The 19,625-nt window shown below is 38.5% G+C and overlaps 1 protein-coding gene across 5 annotated transcripts in view; it reads left to right on the forward strand.

Moving 5' to 3' along the window:
* NETO1 (neuropilin and tolloid like 1) overlaps positions 1-19,625 on the forward strand; it is a 117,247-nt gene that overhangs the window by 37,751 nt on the left and 59,871 nt on the right. Inside the window, exon 5 of one of the 5 annotated variants that reach the window (XM_060405582.1) lies at positions 10,185-14,121. The exons of the other annotated variants lie outside the window; for them this stretch is intronic. Coding sequence (XP_060261565.1) covers positions 10,185-10,354 — 170 coding nt within the window. The 3' untranslated portion in view covers positions 10,355-14,121. Of the gene's footprint in view, positions 1-10,184; positions 14,122-19,625 lie in introns of those variants that run through there. 5 annotated transcript variants of the gene reach the window in all.

Consider the following 19,625-nt stretch of genomic DNA (forward strand, 5'->3'; position numbering starts at 1 on the left):
TTGTGCTTTATCCAGCCTGACATTTCACATGATGTACTCTGCATAGACATTAAATAAGCAGGGTGACAATATACAGCCTTGATGTACTCCTTTCCTGATTTAGAACCAGTCTGTTGTTCCATATCTGGTTCTAACTGTTGCTTCTTGACGTGCATACAGATTTCTCAGGAGGCAGGTAAGGTGGTCTGGTATTCTCATCGCTTTAAGAATTCTCCAGTTTTTTGTTATCCACATAGTCAAAGTCTTTGGCTTAGTCAATAAGCAGAAGTAGATGCTTTTCTGGAATTCTCTTGATTTTTCAATGATCCAACGGGTGTTGGCAACTTGATCTCTGGTTCTTCTGCCTTTTTAAAATACATCTTGAACATCTGTAAGTTCATGGTTCACATACTGTTAAAGCCTGGCTTGGAGAATTTTGAGCTTTACTCTGTTAGTGTGTGAGTTGAGTGAAATTGTGCATTAGTTCTTTGGCATTGCCTTTGTTTGGGTTTGGAATAAAGCTGCAGAGCATCAGAGTCTTTTCCAATCCTGTAGCCACTTTTCCGGTCCTGTGACCACTGCTGAGTTTTCCAAATATGCTGGCATATTGAGTACAGCACTTTCACAGCATCATCTTTTAGGATTTGAAATAGCTCAACTGGAATTTTGTCATCTCCACTAGCTTTGTTCGTAGGGGTGCTTCCTAAGTCCCACTTGACTTCACATTCCATGATGTCTGGCTCTAGGTGAGTTATCACACCATCCTGGTTATCTGGGTCATGAAGACCTTTTTTGTATAGTTCTTCTGTGCATTCTTGCCACCTCTTCTTAATATCTTCTGCTTCTTTTAGATCCATACCAATTCTGTTCTTTATTGTGCCCATCTTTGTGTGAAATGTTCCCTTGATATCTCTAATTTTCTTGAAGAGATCTCTAGTCTTTCCCATTCTATTGTTTTCCTCTATTTCTTTGCTTTGAACCCTGAGGAAGGCTTTCTTATCTTACCTTGCTATTCCTTGGAACTCTGCATTCAGATGGGTATATCTTTTCTCCTTTGCCTTTAGCTTCTCCTCTTTTCTGAGCGTTTGTAAGGCATCCTCAGACAACCATTTTGCCTTTTTGCATTTCTTTTTCTTGGGGATGGTCTTGATCACTGTCCCCTGTACAATTAAGTTTGAGGATTAATGCAGTCACCAGCGTTAAAGTGGCTGCAAATTGTGAGGGTTTGCTAAATGTTTCATGATTCTTATGAGATATTCCCATAATTTTATTTATTTATATAAAGTAGAGGTCAGAAAGGGCAAGAAAGCTCAGCTCCAAGAATCAAAATATAGGCACTAAGACAGTGATAATAAGTAGGGTGCTAGCCAGTTTTAGGGATGTTTCTAGGCAAAAGATGGGCTGGAGAGAAATGGGGGCCTGTGTGTCATCTGTATTGGTCAGGCTTCTTCAGAGAAATGGAATCGACTATGTAGGGAATCAATTATATCAATCATAAATATGAAATTTATTAAGTGGAATTGGCTCCATCATTATGAAGGCTTAGAAATACAAACATCAATAGGTGGGGACCAAAGAAAGCAGATGGTTTACTTCCAGTTCAAATCCAAAAGTCTGAGAACTAGGACAGCCAATACTGTTTAACTTATATTCAGAGGACATCATGAGAAATGCTGGGCTAGAAGAAGCACAAGCTGGAATCAAGATTGCTGGGAGAAATACTAATAACCTCAGATATGCAGATGACACCACCCTTATGGCAGAAAGTGAAGAAGAACTAAAGAGGCTCTTGATGAAAGTGAAAAGAGAGAAAAAGTTGGCTTAAAGCTCAACATTCAGAAAACTAAGATCATGGCATCCAGTCCCATCACTTCATGGCAAATAGATGGGGAAACTGTGGCTGACTTTATTTTGGGGGGCTCCAAAATCACTGTAGATGGTGACTGCAGACATGAAATTAAAAGACGCTTACTCCTTGGAAGGAAAGTTATGACCAACCTAGATGGCATATTAAAAAGCAGAGACATTACTTTGCCAACAAAGGTCCATCTAGTCAAGACTATGGTTTTTCCAGTGGTCATGTATGGATGTGAGAGTTGGACTATAAAGAAAGCTGAGAACCGAAGAATTGATGCTTTTGAACTGTGGTGTTGGGGAAGACTCTTGAGAGTCCCTTGGACTGCAAGGAGATCCAATCCTTGTGGCTCAGACGGTGAAGCGTCCATCTACAATGTGGGAGACCCGGGCTCGATCCCTGGGTCGGGAAGATCCTCTGGAGAAGGAAATGGCAACACACTCCAGTACTCTTGCCTGGAAAATCCCATGTATGGAGGAGCCTGGTAGGCTACAGTCCATGGGGTCGCAAAGAGTCGGACATGACTGAGCGACTTCACTTCACTTCATCCTAAAGGAGATCAGTCCTGAGTGTTCATTGGAAGGACTGATGTTAAAGCTGAAACTCCAATATTTTGGCCACCTGATGCAAAGAGCTAACTCACTGGAACAGACCCTGATGCTGGGAAAGATTGAAGACAGGAGGAGAAGGGCACGACGGAGGATGGGATAGTTAGATGGCATCACCGACTCAATGGACATGAGTTTGGGTAAAGTCCGCAAGTTGGTGATGAACAGGGAGGCCTGGCGTGCTGCGGTTCATGGTGTCGCAAAGAGTCAGACCCGACTGAGCGACTGAACTGAACTGAACAGTATCAGTGGAAAAGCTCCAGATCCAGATTTCAGTTTGAGTCCCAAGGCAGAAAAAACTGATGTCTTATTCAAGCGGGCAGGCAGGAAGTCTTTCCTCTTACTCCAGCTCCATTGTTGTTCTATTCCAGTCTTTAACTATTCCATGGATGAGGTCCATCCACATTAAGGAGGGGGCTTCCAGGCTGGCTCAGCGGCAGACTGCCTGCCAACTCAGGAGACACAGAAGACATGGGTGTGATCCCTAGGTGGGAAAGATCCCCTAGAGCAGGGAATGACAACCCATTCCAGGATTCTTGCCTGGAAAATCCTATGGACAGAGGAGCCTAGCAGGCTATATGGTCCATAGAGTCACAAAGAACTGGACATGAATAGGCTCTCATTGCCTACCTTATGCTAAGGAGGGCAACCTTCTTTACTCTCTACCAATTAAAAGGTTAATCTCATTCAGAAACACCCATACAGACACACAAGAACAATGTTTGGCCAAATGTCTGGGCACCCCAGGGCCCAGTCAAGTTGACACTTAATTGTTGCATCATCCTGTGTGTTTCCCAAGGAGAGCAGATGTCTGCTGAACAAATGGTACCACCAATACAAGTAAGTGGGCTGGTGGGAAGAGGGACAGAGTTCTGTTGCCTGGTTAGGTAAAGATGGCAAAGGATACTGCAACCAGCATAATCTGCCCTTGATTCTGCCTTCCAGTCTGGATGGTTCCGACACATTAATCTTGATGTTTAACTGCTCTGCATGGAGGTAAATTGTGACGAGTTGAAACTTTAGAAATAGGAGCTTATAAAATCTATTTCTCACACATTTTTTGTCAGTCTTTCCTGAAACATAAAAAGTAAAAAATCATTTATCCATCTCTCATTGTCTATATATAGATTAAATGAACGTCAAGGGACTGTCCATATATCAAAGACTTTTCTGAATTTTTTAGAGTAGTTTAGAAATTTGAATTTTCTCACTTATGTAGCTTTAATGTGAAACATATTCTTCACTTTCTTCTAGTACAAAAGCAGAAACAGAACCATTTTATTTTTTCTCATGCCAGAATAATGCTGTCTATATGTTTTAGTTTTTATAGTATGTATCTCATGCCAATAAGTACATTTTGAAATAGATTCTGGAAATGGTTTCATTAAATATAATTAGCTGAAAAAATTAAGTCCTGATATATTAATAATATATAAATTTAATATCCTGAAATGACAGTCTTTTCATATCAAGTATAATTCAAAATTAATTTTATGTTTTTAAAGAAAAAGTAGGGGTGCAAGATAGGGGTATAAGATTAAGAGATAAATTAGCAACAAAGATATATTGTACAGTACAGGGGAATATAGCCATTATCTTGTAATAACTTTAAATAGAGTGTAATCTATAAAAATGTCAAATCATTACATTGTACAAATACACCAATTAAAAAATAAACTTTTTTATTTCTAACATTTTATTTTGAAATTTCTCTACATTTAACATTGTTTTTTATGCTTAATATCATTATTATTTGTTTCCTTGTGAGGAAAGTTTCATGATAGTTAACAATAAGAAATTTCAATATTTGAGAAAATAAATTTTAAGGTAGACAAATTAAGAAGTGAAACTAAAGTTATATCAAATGTTTTAATGCTTTTAATATTTAAAGTCTTTTAAAATTCAAATTTATATATTTTAGTGTTGGCAGACTTTAATTAAAGGCTTTATTGTCAGAACAGAACTTAGGAATGTTATGAAAATATCTCATTTTGAAATAAACCCTATATTGATGTTAAATATGTTTGTAATCATAGTGTTACTTAATTGTGAAGTGTTAATCAATTCTCAAAATTTCAGCAATTATACAGTTTTTTAGAAGTTTATAATTTTCTGTAAAGAAAACAGTATCAAATATATCAATAAGCTAAGATTTGTTAGAAGAATATATACACTGTTGGAATGAAAAGTGTCACAATTTTCCCAGCATCATTTGTTGAAAAGAAGGTCCTTTTGCCATTGAATGTTTTGGAACCCTTTTCAAAAATCATTTGACCGCATATGGGAGGACAACTTTTGCTTTTTTTGTCTATTCAGCTAAAACATTATATACAAAGTACTGAAGAAAAGGGGGACTAAGGCAAAGAGATTGGTTAGAATTCTGATGCCCTAAGGTGAGAAGGTGGGACTAAGATCTTAGCAGACTGGAAAAGGAGGTTGGTAGTGAGAGGTTTTACAAAAATAATTGAAAGCTTTTGGTATCTTGCTGATGAAAGAACCGTGCAAAGTTAATTTTGTTTTTGAAGTTTTCAGCTCAGGGAGTCACGAGAAGCCTAATGATTGATAAAATGAAAAGTCTAAGGGAATAAAATTAATGGGATCTCATCAATCTTACTCTCTGACTAAACAGGAGGGACCTCATTTTCTCCTTCCAACCTAAAATTTATGATGTTGATTTATACTGCTATAGACCATTACTTTGGGGAAACTATGGATTATTTTTACACCTCTCAATGCAATAACCTGAAGTGCAGTTATATTTGAAAGACAGAAAAATAAGCAACGGGAATGCAGATTTAACAAATGTCTCAATAAATAACTGGGTCTTAAGCTAGTGCTGTCTAAGGGCAAATGAACAATTTCAGAGTTTTTGTAATGCAATAGTGTTTTCAGAGTTACACAATTATTTTTTACATACCAGTGGAAAGAAATGTCAGTTACAGTGCTATTTAAAATTCTAAGACATATTCCAGTGAACATTTCAAATTGTTTTTGATGTAGGTTGAAAATGAGCTTGATTCTTTAAATCTTTAGGAAATGATAGATTTGGAGGTCAAATGGATGCTCTGGCATCAATCATTCTTCCCAAGATGGAGGTTCCACTTTTGAGAGTTAACTCTTTTTCAGAGTTGGATGGGTTTTGGGAGCGTTAGTCTGATATGGCTAATATGTGGTTCAAAACTAGGTTCCCGATTTCGATCACTTGTATTCTCAAGTGAAACACTCATGAAAAATACTGTTTTATACACTCATTCAAACCTGCAGAATCACTGTGATCTGGGGGACCTGAGGAGAGGGGGATGGAAATCGCTATGAAAAGTGGAAATGGAAAGATGATAATTTTTTTTTTTGTAATTATTTAATTCCCCTAGTTTTAAAATGGATCAAGATTACTTGCTAGTGGAGAATACAAAAAAGTGATGATCTTTTCAGTTTTCAGATAGTTTGGTAACCTAGGAGAAGACCTCTGAAACTGCCAACTGCGATGTTAGACACAGTGCTTTCTTACATGGCTTCATACATATTTAGATTAGCTCTGTTTTACTCTAAAATTTGGATATAATTTTTGAGCTAAATGACATAAAAGGTCCTTTTGTACCTAGTCTATGTTGTTAAACACTAAGGGAAAAACGGATATCTGGGAATTTACCAGGTTTCTAGCTTACATTTGGATATTTATAAACATTCAGTAAGAATTATGTTATGACTTTTATGCAGGAATTCTCCAACTCATCTCAGGCATTTGAGGAAGTGAGATGCACTTCCCCAAACTGAAGGCTTTCTAATAGAAATAATTGCAGTGTGAAGAAGATAATGAGGCTACAGCAGTTGTGTTTAATTTGTAATTTTAAAACCACAAATAATATTTTAGGTATGTAAAATAATATTTCAGGTATTTTTCATCCATTTTTCACCCAAGAGTGAAAATTCTAAATTTTACATGGATATAATTTGTTTTTAGGTGTCACTTTATACATCAGGAAATATGTATCCTATCTATGATCTATCAGTAGTTGATATTGGCAAGTCTTCTGCTTTGTACCAAGCCCAGCTGATATTTTTATCCTAATCTTTTAGAAAGAAGCCTTATTGTTGTTACATAATACAAGTTCAACATCATTAAAGCTTTCTGGTGGATTCTTCTTGATGAAATTAATTTTAATTCACTTTTTAATGATATATTTTGGCTTTTCTTTCAGGTCCATTTTGTTTAATAGAATACATTGCCATTTTTCCATTTATTATTGTTATTAACACTATTTAACTGGCATATCATTTTGCCTTTCTAATCTCAATCCTTCCGCATCTCCATGCAGTGCTTGTGGCTGTGATAAAGGGCTGCTCATGGCCAAGTCTGGGGATTTGCAGAGTGGAAGACTAGCTAGAACTCAAAGATCCTGTTCTTGGTGAAAGGAGGTAGAAATTGTGTCTTAAAAGTAAGATCACATTTACATATATAGACAGAACAAAGTCTTATCTAGCCTGGGAAGCCACTCCATGGACTTCAGGAGGATTTTTCAGCCAGAGCATCCCGCGTGCTTCCACAGAAATCAGTTGCTAGTGCCAGAGCTTGGCTTGTTGAATTTGCTCTTTTTTCTGGTCCCATTGTGGCTGTCTTTGCCCATGTGCACTGCTAGTGCCTGGCATACACATTCTAGTATCCTAGCCAAGGGTACCAACAGAGAACATTCCCCATGTTTCCAATTAGAGGCTGTTCCAGTTCTATTTAGAAGGGGCTAAGCTCATCAAATTGACAGGGAGTTCAAAAAAATCTTGCCTTAAAAAAAAAAAAATCTTGCATTGAAGCTAAATTTGCTTGGCTTGTACAACTTTGCTATTATTGTTGTTGTTCAATCACTAAGTCGTGTCTGACTCTTTGTGACCCCACAGACTGCAGCACACCAGCCTTCCCTGTCCTTCACCATCTCCCGGAGTTTGCTGAAAACTCACGTGCATTGAGTTGATGATGCCATCCAACCATCTCACCCTCCATCACCCCTTTCACCTCCTGTCCTCAATCATCAGGGTCTTTTCCAATGAATCAGCTTTTCGCATCAGCTATAACTTATAAGGCTTCTTCAGGATACTTGCATTTATATTTTTAAGTGAAATGAAAAACATAGCCTTTTAGTAAAATATGTCATTTTCTTAGTTGTCAGTGATGTGATTTCTTTAGCATGAAGTGACCTAAATGGGATGAAAGATGCTGATGTGAGGATGAGCCATTCCTCACCACCCCCCATACACATACCTTGTGGAGCCACCCCTGCTTTCGGTTCCTGCCATGTTCAGAGCCAGGAGGATTCTATTCCTCAGCAGCCATGTGCACACGTGCTGGGCAGATTCCAAAGCAATTAGTTATTCCCCGACTCACTTGCTATCAAGAAGTCATTTCCTGTTCTGACTCGTCTAGGCATAAAACCTCAGATCCAGTCTCTACTACTTGCCACAGTCTACGCACTGGCTGTAAAAGAATTTCCAGACATGAGGCTGAATGAGAGCAGTATAGAGTTTATTAGAATCAGAGATGCCGTTAGAACAGTGGGTTGGCTCAAGAGAGAGTCAACCCCTTTTGTGGACTAGTAGCCAATGGTTCTGGGCTTCGCTGGTGGCCCAGCTGGTAAGAATCCACCTGCAATGCAGGAGACCTCCGTTCCATTCCTGGGTCAGAAAGATCCCCTGGAGAAGGGATAAGCTACCCACTCCAGTATTCTTGGGCTTACCTGGTGACTCAGACGGTAAAGAATCTGCCTGCAATGCGGAAGACCTGGGTTCAGTCCCTGGGTTGGGAAGATTCCCCTGGAGGAGGGCATGGCAACCCACTCCATTATTCTTGCCTGGAGAATCCCATGGACAGAGGAGCCTGGCAGGCTACAGTCCACAGGGTCACAAAGAGTCAGACATGACTGACCGACTAAGCACAGCCAATATTTATAGCCTGAAGACAGAGAAAATCCCTACTGGAAGGGTGGCTTTAGGTGACTGGTTAGGGTGCTATAGAGCAGGTAATAAAATGAGTATTTTACCAAATATGGGGCCTGGGAACTGGCTAGTTAAGATCAGGAGACTCATGGCAACAGTTGCTATGTGTGTGTGCTAAGTCGCTTCAGTTATGTCTAACTGTGCAACCCCTTGGACTGTAGCCCGCCAGGCTCCTCTGTGCATAGGATTCTCCAGGCAAGAACACTGGGGCAAGTTGCCATGCCCTTCTCCAGGGGATGTTTCTAGCCCAGGGATTGAACCTTTGTCTCTTAGTCTCCTGCATTGGCAGGTGGGTTCTTTACCACTGGCACCACCTGAGAAGCCTTTTGGGCTTGGTTAATCCTGGAAATTTTTACCCTCTGACCTTGGTACAAGGCTCTACACCAGGGACCTTGAAATAGACCTCCACACTACCTGCCCAAATATTTCCTCTAAACTCTCCTGTGGTCAACCTTCCAGTCTTCCTCCTGATTTCTAAACAATACTCGCAGTGTATGTCAAAAGACATGAATAGGTATTGGGAAGGGAGTGATGAGAAGTAATGGATCAAGAGAGGAGGGCACTGGAGGAACTGTAATCACTGACAGTGCTGACACCACAGTTGTGCCAGCAAGAACTGTCCTACTAAACCAGTTCTAGTGGAAAAAGATGGTTCGGAAGATGGATTCAGTTATTTGTGGTTTCATGTGATTTGGGACCTACTTAGGAAGCCAAATCCAGCCTCTGTGCCCCAACACTGAATTAATTCTAGGAGGCAGAGTTCTGGATCACATAGAAAAGATTAAAGCTAATCTTTGTTGCTTTGCTGGGCGAAAGGGGCTGCAGTGGGCTGATGTCCTCAAAACTGTGTGTCCCAACCTGGAGGTGGTAGTGAGTTGTTTTGTATTAGTGGTCCAAAGAGGGCTTGATCAGCTCGTGGACATTCTCCTGATTGGTTGGTGGTGAACTAATCTGGAGTCAGTCATCGGCCTTGTGGTTCCAGTGGGTCTGGGGTCTGTGTGTTTGTGGGCAGCATACTCTTAACCTCTCTCACCTGGTGGGGGTTTCGGTGTCTGCAAAACAGTTCAAAGATACTGTGCTGTATGGGCTTCCCCGGTGGCTTAGCAGTAAGGAATCTACCTGCAGGAGACTCAGGTTCGACCCCTGGGTCAGTAAGATCCCCTGGAGAAGGAAATGGCAGCCCACTTCATTATTCTCGCTGGAGAATCCTATGGACAGAGGGGCCTGGTGGGCTACAGTCCATGGGATGGCGAAGAGCTATTGACCGACTAACAGCACCATGATGTGTATCTCTTGAGGGGAAACCAGGACTCTGGGCCAGGCCTGCCCTATTGTTTCTTGACTGCTCCTCTTTATCTCTGCATCTCCCCCGTTCCCTGCTTAGCCATTATTTGGACCTGGCCGTTACAACTCAGGGAGGGTCCTGGAGGCTGAATGAAGACTGTTTCCGGTAATCCAGAAATGGGGGACACAGGAAGCCTTTTGTGCCCAGGAGCCCCACAAGGTCTGGCTTAACACAATGATCATCCACTTACTGGATGAGTGAATGAGGGAATTCTGAGAGAAACTTGACAGGGGAGTGGTTTGCCAATAATCAATCAAGAGTTTTCCTGGTTTCCCTTGGATAGAAAATTTAATACGTTCTATAATATCTGATTCCAATACCAAACTTTGGTTTTGGACAATCTAGTTTTTCTTTTTAATTGTTTTTGTTATTCTTTTAATCTTCTGATGATTTCTTCTTCTCTTCTTTCCTCAAGGTTTGTCTCTATTCTACAGAGAAATGAATATTTTCTGCTGGGAATATTATTATTGCCTTGTGACTATCAAAAACAAACATTGCAAAAGCCTACTTCATGTGAACACAAGCAAAATCCAGCATCTGTGCATTCATTTTATAAGAAAGAATATATTCTCTCAGTATATTTAAAATTAAGAATATGAGCATCATGAGGACACAGAATATATTACAGCTAAATAAATAAGGAAGCAATACATTTATAAAAACCATGCAAATATCAATAATATTTTACAGGACTTGCAAACTTCCTTCCAAAAACTCTTATATGTTTTTATTTCTAAAATTCATATATGCATAAATTTTATGTTAATCTAGAAAGAAGAAATCATGATATGTAAACTCTGCACTGTGGGCTACAGTCCATGGAGTCACAAATAGTGGGACACAACTGAGTGACTAACACTTTGACATTCATATTCACATTTCCTTTATGAAGGAAAAAACATACTGAAGCCACTGTTGTCATTCAGTTCAGTTCAGTTCAGTTTAGTGGCTCAGTGGTGTCTGACTCTTTGCAACCCCATGAATCTGAGCCACAGTCAGCTCCCAGTCTTGTTTTTGCTGACTGTATAGAGGTTCTCCATCTTTAGCTGCAAAGAATATAATCAATCTGATTTCAGTGTTGACTATCTGGTGATGTCCATGTGTAGAGTCTTCTCTTGTGTTTTTGGAAGAGGGTGTTTGCTATGACCAGTGCATTTTCTTGCAAAACTCTGTTAGTCTTTGCCCTGCCTCATTCCGTATTCCAAGGCCAAATTTGCCTGTTACTCCAGGTGTTTCTTGACATCCTACTTTTGCATTCCAGTCCCCTATAATGAAAAGGACATCTTTTTTGGGGTTTTAGTTCTAAAAGGTCTTAGATAACAGTAAACCTTTAGAAGAGGCTTAAATGCATATTACACTGTGCATTTTACACTGGAGCGATGCTGCTTCTGCAGAAGAGATAAATCAGATTATTAGAATACCATGGTGATGCAAGCTATCTTAGTACTGTGCTGTCAAGTGGTTTTGCAGTCAGTTTTTAAAATGGCATCCTACATTCAGTTAGCCAATTTCAAAAACCACAAACAGTGCTTTTCAATCTTGAGTAGGAAACAAGGCTGAACGCTGATGGGCTTCAGGCAGGTGAAAAGACAGGAGAGTGCTTATTGACGTGGGCAGTTAGTTTCAAGGCAAAGGCTGATTTAATAAAGATACAAACATTAGAGATTTTCAAAAGTAAGTATAGATGAGAAGTGGAAACATTATGGAGCTCATGACATAATTCAGGCTGTGTGAGATGGTGAAAATTTGACAAAAATACCAATTAGCTTTCTCTGGTTGAGCTGTGCACTGCAAACATATGACAGTATCAAAGTTGATTTCTATAATCAGGGGGTTTTACAAGGCCATGTCAAGCAATTACATTTTCCCATAAATGTTCTTCTAGAAACACTGCTGTGCTCTATGGTATAATGGCTCACATGTACATTTAAAAGCCTAAACCAACAACATCTTGATGTTAGTTAAGAAAAATATGCTTCCGAACTATTCAGTGATTTGTGCAAAGTTTTAGGTTTAGCCTTTGGGTCAGAACTAGTTTATTTTTTCTAAAGGTGTCAAAGCTCTATTTTTTTCATTTGTAAAATGAAGATGCTTCTGATTTTGATTTAGTCATAATTTAGTCAGATAAACAATAATTTACTGAAAGTCTATCTACAAGCTGGGGCTTCCCTGGTGGCTCAGATGGTAAAGAATCTCTAACAACAATGCGGTAATGTTGCTAACATGGTGGAAATTTCCTTGGAATGTAAAATAAATGAATTGCACAGTCCTGAATTTAATAACTTGCCATAAGAAGTTTTGTTTGGATTAGACATTTCCCCATAATTCAAAGATAGAGTTGGTTAAGGCAGAAGTTCTGAAATATTTTGGTCTCAAAAGCCTTATCTTCTCTTAACAAATACTGAAGACCTTAAAGTGCTTCAGCTTATAAGCTATATCATGCAGTATTCGTCATATTAGACATTTAAACTCATAAAATTTTAAATAACTATTAATTCATAGAAAAATCACACTGGAAACCAATTATGTGGTAACATAAAAACATATTTTAAAACATTGATTAATGTTAACATATCCATTAATGAATATTAAAATAATAATACTTAGGGGGATTACATTGTTTCACAATTTTGTCAATCTAATGTCTGGCTTAATAGGACATAGCTAGATGCTCAGATCTGCTTCTGTATTACAAAATTGTAATGTGCTTTTATGATGGAAGTCTATGAAGAAAATTCAGCCTTACAGAGAAATATAGAGGGAAAAGGTAAAAATGTTTCATAGCCTTTTCACTTGAATACTAGTCCAAACTTCATAAAGTGATAGTTTCTCAAAGCTTAGTTGCAATGGGGAATGTGAAACTGTGTCAGTGTTCATATTCTGTTACATTAACATCTGTTAACGTATTTTCCTCTTCAAATGCCTCTTTTACCCATGCGTAATTATTCAACACCAAAATCACTAGATAACAGTTATTGGATCACTGTTAAGCAGATATTCCAAATATGAGCATATTTCATTACTCAATATCAAAAATCATACTTGTTCACATAAACAACAGTCACATTGAAAAATTACTTCGGTATTGAGGATCTGTCAAATACACACTGATGGATACGTTTCAGTTCGCTTGAATTTCTTCTTTGGCAGCAAATGTTTTCAGTTTGTTTTCCTTGAAAAGTCAGCAGATTTACTCTGTTCTTTCTGCAGAAAAGATATGTAATCAAAAGTTTACATTTTTTAAAATTAGTAATTTTGAATGCTTCATCAAGGAGATTCTAAAGTAAAAGGCTTTTGTACCGTCAAGAATGCACGGGGGTGAATTATGTAACAGAACCTAACAGCTAAGGTTTGGTGCCATGGTCCTGATTCAGCAGTTTTATTCCCTTATTACTTTTGCACCATCAATGCAACTGTCAACACAGATGTTTCAGTGTAAGTCCTAAGATTTAAAAGTTATCCAACAATTTGAATATTTCAATACTTCTTGTGTTTGTTGCCAAGCATTCGTATAAACGAAGATCTGTGATGACTTTGAGAAAAATAAGCAAGCTCAGCCATGTCTGTACATCTGTCTGTTAGAAAAAAGTAAGGTTCCGTAGACAAAATGTTAACTGTCTTCTTGTTTAAAGCTAAAAATTTACATCTGCAAGTTACTATATAGTTAGAAAGCGGCAGTGTCTTGGATTTTGTTGCTTTTTAAAAAAATACTTTTCAGCCAGTAGACATTCAACAGTGTCAGCTGACGAAAGCATTGCTTGATTAGTTTTTCTGGTCTTGTGTTTGCTTCTCTAGTCAACACAATAACTTGCTTTGTAAGATATTTCAGTGACTGTTATTTTTAGTTTCAAAAGTGAAATATGAATTTTTGCTTTTTTTGGTTTTGAAATATTATTTTTTGTTTATTCAAAATTTTCCCAAATAAAAAGTAATAAGTAATAACTATGCAATTATATAACATTATCTCATATACTTATACAATTATTAACAAGCATTATTTCACCATAAAATTAGAATATGTGTATTTTACTATATTTAAAGAGGCATTGTAGACTTTTGTAAAATTAGACAACTTGCTTTCTTAACCTAAGTGCATGTTTTAACACCTAACGATGCTGAAAAAGAAATTGAAATAACAGAGTTCTCTGACTCATGGAAGTGAAAGATCTCCTTCAAAGAAAATGAACTAAACTCTAAATAAGAAATGAAAGTATAATGAAATCTGTACTTCCCCAGGCTTCATAGATGTTAAAATTTAACTGACTGTGTGTTATGCAACAGGACATTCTTGAATGGTATTACTGCATTAGTTCAGTTGTGGCATAATTTTGAGGTCAATCATTAAAGAAAAAGAACTGAATTTTTCTACTGTAAATGTGATGAACTCTTTAAAATTGAAAAATTAGCTGTTACAGCTTTCAAACTAGAAATGCAAAAGACAGCAAAGCATCTTAAAAGGTAAGTTCTCACACTGGTTGGAGAATCACATACAATACTCTCTCTGAAAGAGAATTTTAGCTTTTAAAGAGCGTATTATGTTCATGTTTAAAATATTCAAGACTTCCCAGACTATTAACTGTCTCAAAATAATGCTGCAAACTGTCACAATAAAACTACTATAAAATATATTTCTTCCTAAATCACAATAGGGCAAATTATTAACATCATTAAAGCTGAAGGAAAAATAGTTTTTTCCCCATCTTTTCATTTCTTATGTAAAGCTTTTTCATTTTATTTGGAGTACATTTCTCCTTTCCATAAATAAGAAACCTCTTTGAAATATGAATTTCATTCTTTTCTCAAACTTTAGATACAGACATTGTAATGGTGATGGAGAAAGTGTTTTAGTCTCCTCCATCTCTGACAAAATGTCCATCCTTCACAGTAAGAAAAATATATTATAAATACATTTATTTCATTTCAGAGGAAATACTGTTAAATTTCATAATGCTTATACTTTATTTATCGCTCCATATCTGTCTATCTGTATATGTATGTGTGTGTGTGTTTGTGTGTGTGTATTTATAAAATAGGACAGGAAAAACGTACTAATTCTAGCTGTGCTTCTGTGTGGACTCAAGACAAAGTTCAAGATTTCTAAATTAGAATGTATTACACAAGAATGGAGTTACAGAGATTATAGCAGGGGAAATTAAAGATAACAGGTCAGTGCCCTATTAAATCGTTGAGAATAAAGTGGGCTCATCTCTGAAACGGTATGTCATCTCTACCCTAAACTCGCTGCCTGAGACTGCTCTTGAAAACATAAGCGAATCCTCCTTTAACCACACTTGTGATGTCATCACATGTCATGTAGGATCTGAAAAACTCTGCCCTATATTCCCAAGAAATGAGGATAGCCAAAGACAACATTTTAGTAGGATTGTGAGACAGGTTAGCCGTTGGCTATCATGAAGGTGTCTCCTGCTCCCTAGAGGCCCCTGACCATAACTTGAACAGTGTTGGGTTAGGAGAATAATTTATGATAAAAACAACAAAATCCTAAAACCTCAGTAAGTTCAGGTGATTGAAATTTACTTCTTGCTCATGTAGCCTCATCAGGAAAAGGCTGTGCTCCACTTCCATTTCAGAATTGGAGCTGGAGTTCTACATCTTCAAGGTCTGCCTCCTGGTGTTGACCCCGGGAGAGAGAAAGGGAGTGGATGATTTTTTCAAGAAATACTTGTGAGCTCAACCTTCAAGTGAACATTACTGTTTTGCCCACATTTCACTGGACATGGTACGCAGAGTTGCAAGGAAGCCTGGAAACATAGTCAGCTGTGTGCCCAAGAAGAAAAAAGATGTGGTTCAGTAAATAGGAAGTCAGTCTTAAATACAACACCTAAGTACACTTAAATACAACATTAATGATTTCCTGTAAGTGCCTCTGGATTGGAAAAGTGTTGATATAAAGCATTGCAAATCAGTCAACAATACAAAATAATCAAGTTATATCAGTTCATATAACTCATACAAGTTATACATATAACTTGATTATCTTGTACTGTTGACTGATTTGCAATTATTTTTATATGCAAAGACGAAGACATATGTTATATTCAGTAACATTTATTGTGCACCTATTATGTCCAAGCAGTGTCTAGGTTCATGGATAAAGGGAGGAAGAAGAGATTAAAAGGCCCTTGTGAACTTCTTTATAGTCTAGTGGGAGTAGGTGGTCAATAAAAAGATAATAAATATGAAATAATAATGAGTTTTTATATTTAAAAAAATGAACAAAAGAAAGTGGGAGTCAATGCTGCCTTAGAGTGGGTCATTCAGAAAGGTCTTTCCTCAAAGATATTTGAGCCAAGAACTGAAGAATAAGAAAGATTCATGGGTGCAGAGCCCTGGGGGAGAGAGACTGCAGACCTAGAAAAGAGCAAGTTCAAAGTGCTGAGCATGAGAACAGCCTAGGGTGCTGGAGAAACAGAAGGCGTCTACGTGTTTTGAGAGGAGAGAGTGAGGTTAGCAGCCTGGGTTGTGCTGGGCAGGTGGTCTGGGAAATGAACACCCAGGATGCTGTGTTGCATTACAGAGAGTTGTGGCTTTAACCTCAGGGCAATGGGAAGCCAGGTGTGTATCATGATTTGATTTGTTTCTAAAAGTTGATTCAGATTGTTTAGTGGAGCATAGACTTAGGGAGCTCTAAGTCCAAGGTCACTGTGCTTCTGCATAATAATTTATGTCATTGCCCTGGACAACCTGAAGCAATAAATCAATCTCGATATCCTTAAATTCAGTGTTGGCTGTTTTTACAAGTCACTGTGTTGTTTATTTTTTGTTTGTTTCTGCAGCTCACAGGGGCCATGTATTAATGTGCTCGTCATATTACTGGTGTCTAATTCACAAATGATTATTTTCCCCAAAGAATTTTTTTAAGCAATCAGTGCTTCACCATTAATACAATGACAAAAATACATTTTTTCAATTCTCAGAACTGGAATTTCTCTCAACGTTGTCTGGCATGAGTTATAAAAATGACAAATGTTAGCCTTCAAACTAGAGAATAGAATACCAACTGCATTCTCACAGGAATCACAGGAACAGCTCTGCAAGGCTGAAACATTCTCATCAAAAAGAAGATAGTGAGTAGCACTAATGACCATTGTTAAGTATTATGCAAAATAGTAAAAACGAATGTAATGAATAATAAATATTCCAGCTAACTGAGGATGAGATGTTTAGAGCGCATCACCGACTCAACGGACATGAGTTTGAGCAAGCTGTGGGAGATAGTCAAGGACAGGGTAACCTGGCGCGCTGGGATGCAGTCCATGGCATCCCAAAGAATCAGACACAACTGAACAACAAAAATAACTGAAGTAGGCAAGCTTAATGGCTGGATCTTTTCAATACCAATAAAACTGCTAAATGATGACAGGCAGTTTGCATAATTCTCTACAAAATAATTCTTTTCTTGTATACAGTAGGTATTAACATACACATTTCTTGAAAAAATGATCAAATACCCGTTGACTTAGATGAAGGGGAAAAAGTCTCTGCTAGGAGGAGACCGATCCAAATAAACTCTTTGTCTTCATTTCTGTTTCTTTAATGGAAATTCCATGCAGGTATTTCTGTTTTTCTTTTCCAAAAAGGCAAAAGAACTGTTTTCAAAATACTTATGCAAAAGGATTTCTTTGTTGATTTTAAATGCATGGTTATTCTAACAGTGTCCTGCAATAAAGTGAGTCTAAGAAGAAGACAGAGGACGCATCTAAATTGTAGGAGGAACAATCCCACAATCCTTTCAGCTTCAACAGATCAGTGCAATTTACTAGTTAAAAAACCCACAAGAAATTAAATCTTTCCTTTACTTTGTAGAACTAGTGACACCAGTTTGCACTTATGGGCTTGTGCGTTCACATACAGAGATGCACTGAGAAGCATCCTCAGAAACACACGGACACACACGCACACACACGCACACACACGTGGTATTAATATCCAGACCTAATTCTATCCAGAAAGCGTGCTAGCCTTCAATATTTCAACCCCAGACCATTACCAAGTGGTGTCTTACAAAACATTTCTAACTTTGTACGACTTTTGTCACTAATACCATAGTGGCAAAGACAAATTAAATTTCACAATCATCTTTTAAATTGAATACCGTGTGTCTCCAAGATAAATCATAGCCTTTGATGCCTTTGCTCATAAATAAGAGAAAATCAATTCAAAGTAACTGAGACTATAGGGACGTGTATTGTTTCAAAAAGCAAGAAGCTCAGAGAGTTGCAAATCCAGACAAGGTGAATACAATGCCCAGTGATATCCTTAAGGACTCACAGTTCTCCATTGTTCCATTCTGCTCATCATTCGTTGTGGTTGCTTAGTCACTACGTTGTTTCCGACTCTTTTGTGACTCCATAGACTATAGCCCGCCACACTCCTCTGTCCATGGAATTCTCCAGTCAATAATACTGGAGTGGGTTGCTGTTTCCTTCTCCAGAGGATCTTCCTGACCTAGGGATCTAACCCTCATCTCTTGCACTGCAGGCAGATTATTTTTTTTACCACCAAGACACCTGGGAAGTCTCTGCTCATCATAAGAGTCAGCATTTTCTTTCTTTAGCCTCTGCCAACATCATAAGTTGCCCATCGCACATGATCCCAAAGGGGCCAACACCAACATGCCGACAACCTGAGCTGGGAAAAATATACGCCTTGTCTCTATATGTTATCAAGTGAAACATTCTCAGAAGCCCTCCAGTAGGTTCAGTGATATGTTATCCTGGCTGCCTAGTCACTTCAGAATCAATTCCAGGAAATGGAAACAAGACTACCACTTTTGGTTTATAACAATTAAGATGGTTGATAACAATTAAGATGCTGCAGAGGCTCATGACAAATCAGGCTTCCCTGAAAGCACATGTGGGGCAGGTGGTAAAAAAAAAATCCACCTGCCAAGGCAGGAGACTCAAGTTCAATACCTGGGTCAGGATAATCCCCTGGAGAAGGCAATGGCAACCCACTTCAGTATTCTTACCTGGAGAATCCCATGGAAAAAGGAGCCTGGTGGGCTGCAGTCCATGGGGTCACAAAGAGTCAAATACAACTGGGTAACTGAGCAGGAAAACACCTAAGTGATCAGAGAAGGACAGACCCCTGGCCTGGAGGAGACTGAGAAGACTGGGAGGAGACTGGTCGTTGAGTAGACAGAATCCTGGGGAGCACTTTGAAAACTAGCATGGGGTGAAGATTTGGGGAAGAAGATTTGAGGAAAACAGGATTGGGAATTCCCTGGTGGTCCAGAGGTTAGGACTCCTCACTTTTACTCCCGAGGGTCTGGGTTCAATCCCCGGTCAGAGAAGTAAGATCCCGCAGGGTGCACAGCCCAGCCAATACACCACCACCAAAGGAGCAGTGTAGTACAGTTGGCCAGAGGAGAGGGACTTTATGGTTTACGGTGTTTCACTTTCAATTCTGTTTCAACTTAAAGACTCTTTGAAATCACACAAAATAGTTGTGTCTAGAATAGGTGAACGTTTATCCAAACCTTGACTTACCTATAGATTTTTTTGTTGGTTAGTCGCTCAGCGGTGGCAGACTCTTTTGTGACCCCCATGGACTGTAGCCCGCCAGGCTCCTCTGTCCATGGGGATTCTCCAGGCAAGAATACTGGAGCGGGTTTTCATTTCCTCCTCCAGGGCATCATCCCACCCTAGGGCTCGAACCCATGTCTCCTGCATCTCCTGCACTGGCAGGCGGATTCTTTACCACTGCACCACCCGGGAAGCCCTAACTACGGATTTATTTTACAAAAAAAAAAAAAAAAAATGTTGTCTGATTATAAAGACAATGAGTAAGATTTTTACTTGATTATTAGATGAAGGAATGATATTGGAAGGTT

Source organism: Ovis aries, chromosome 23 (genome assembly GCF_016772045.2).
Source record: "Ovis aries strain OAR_USU_Benz2616 breed Rambouillet chromosome 23, ARS-UI_Ramb_v3.0, whole genome shotgun sequence".
Classification (NCBI taxonomy): domain Eukaryota; kingdom Metazoa; phylum Chordata; class Mammalia; order Artiodactyla; family Bovidae; genus Ovis; species Ovis aries.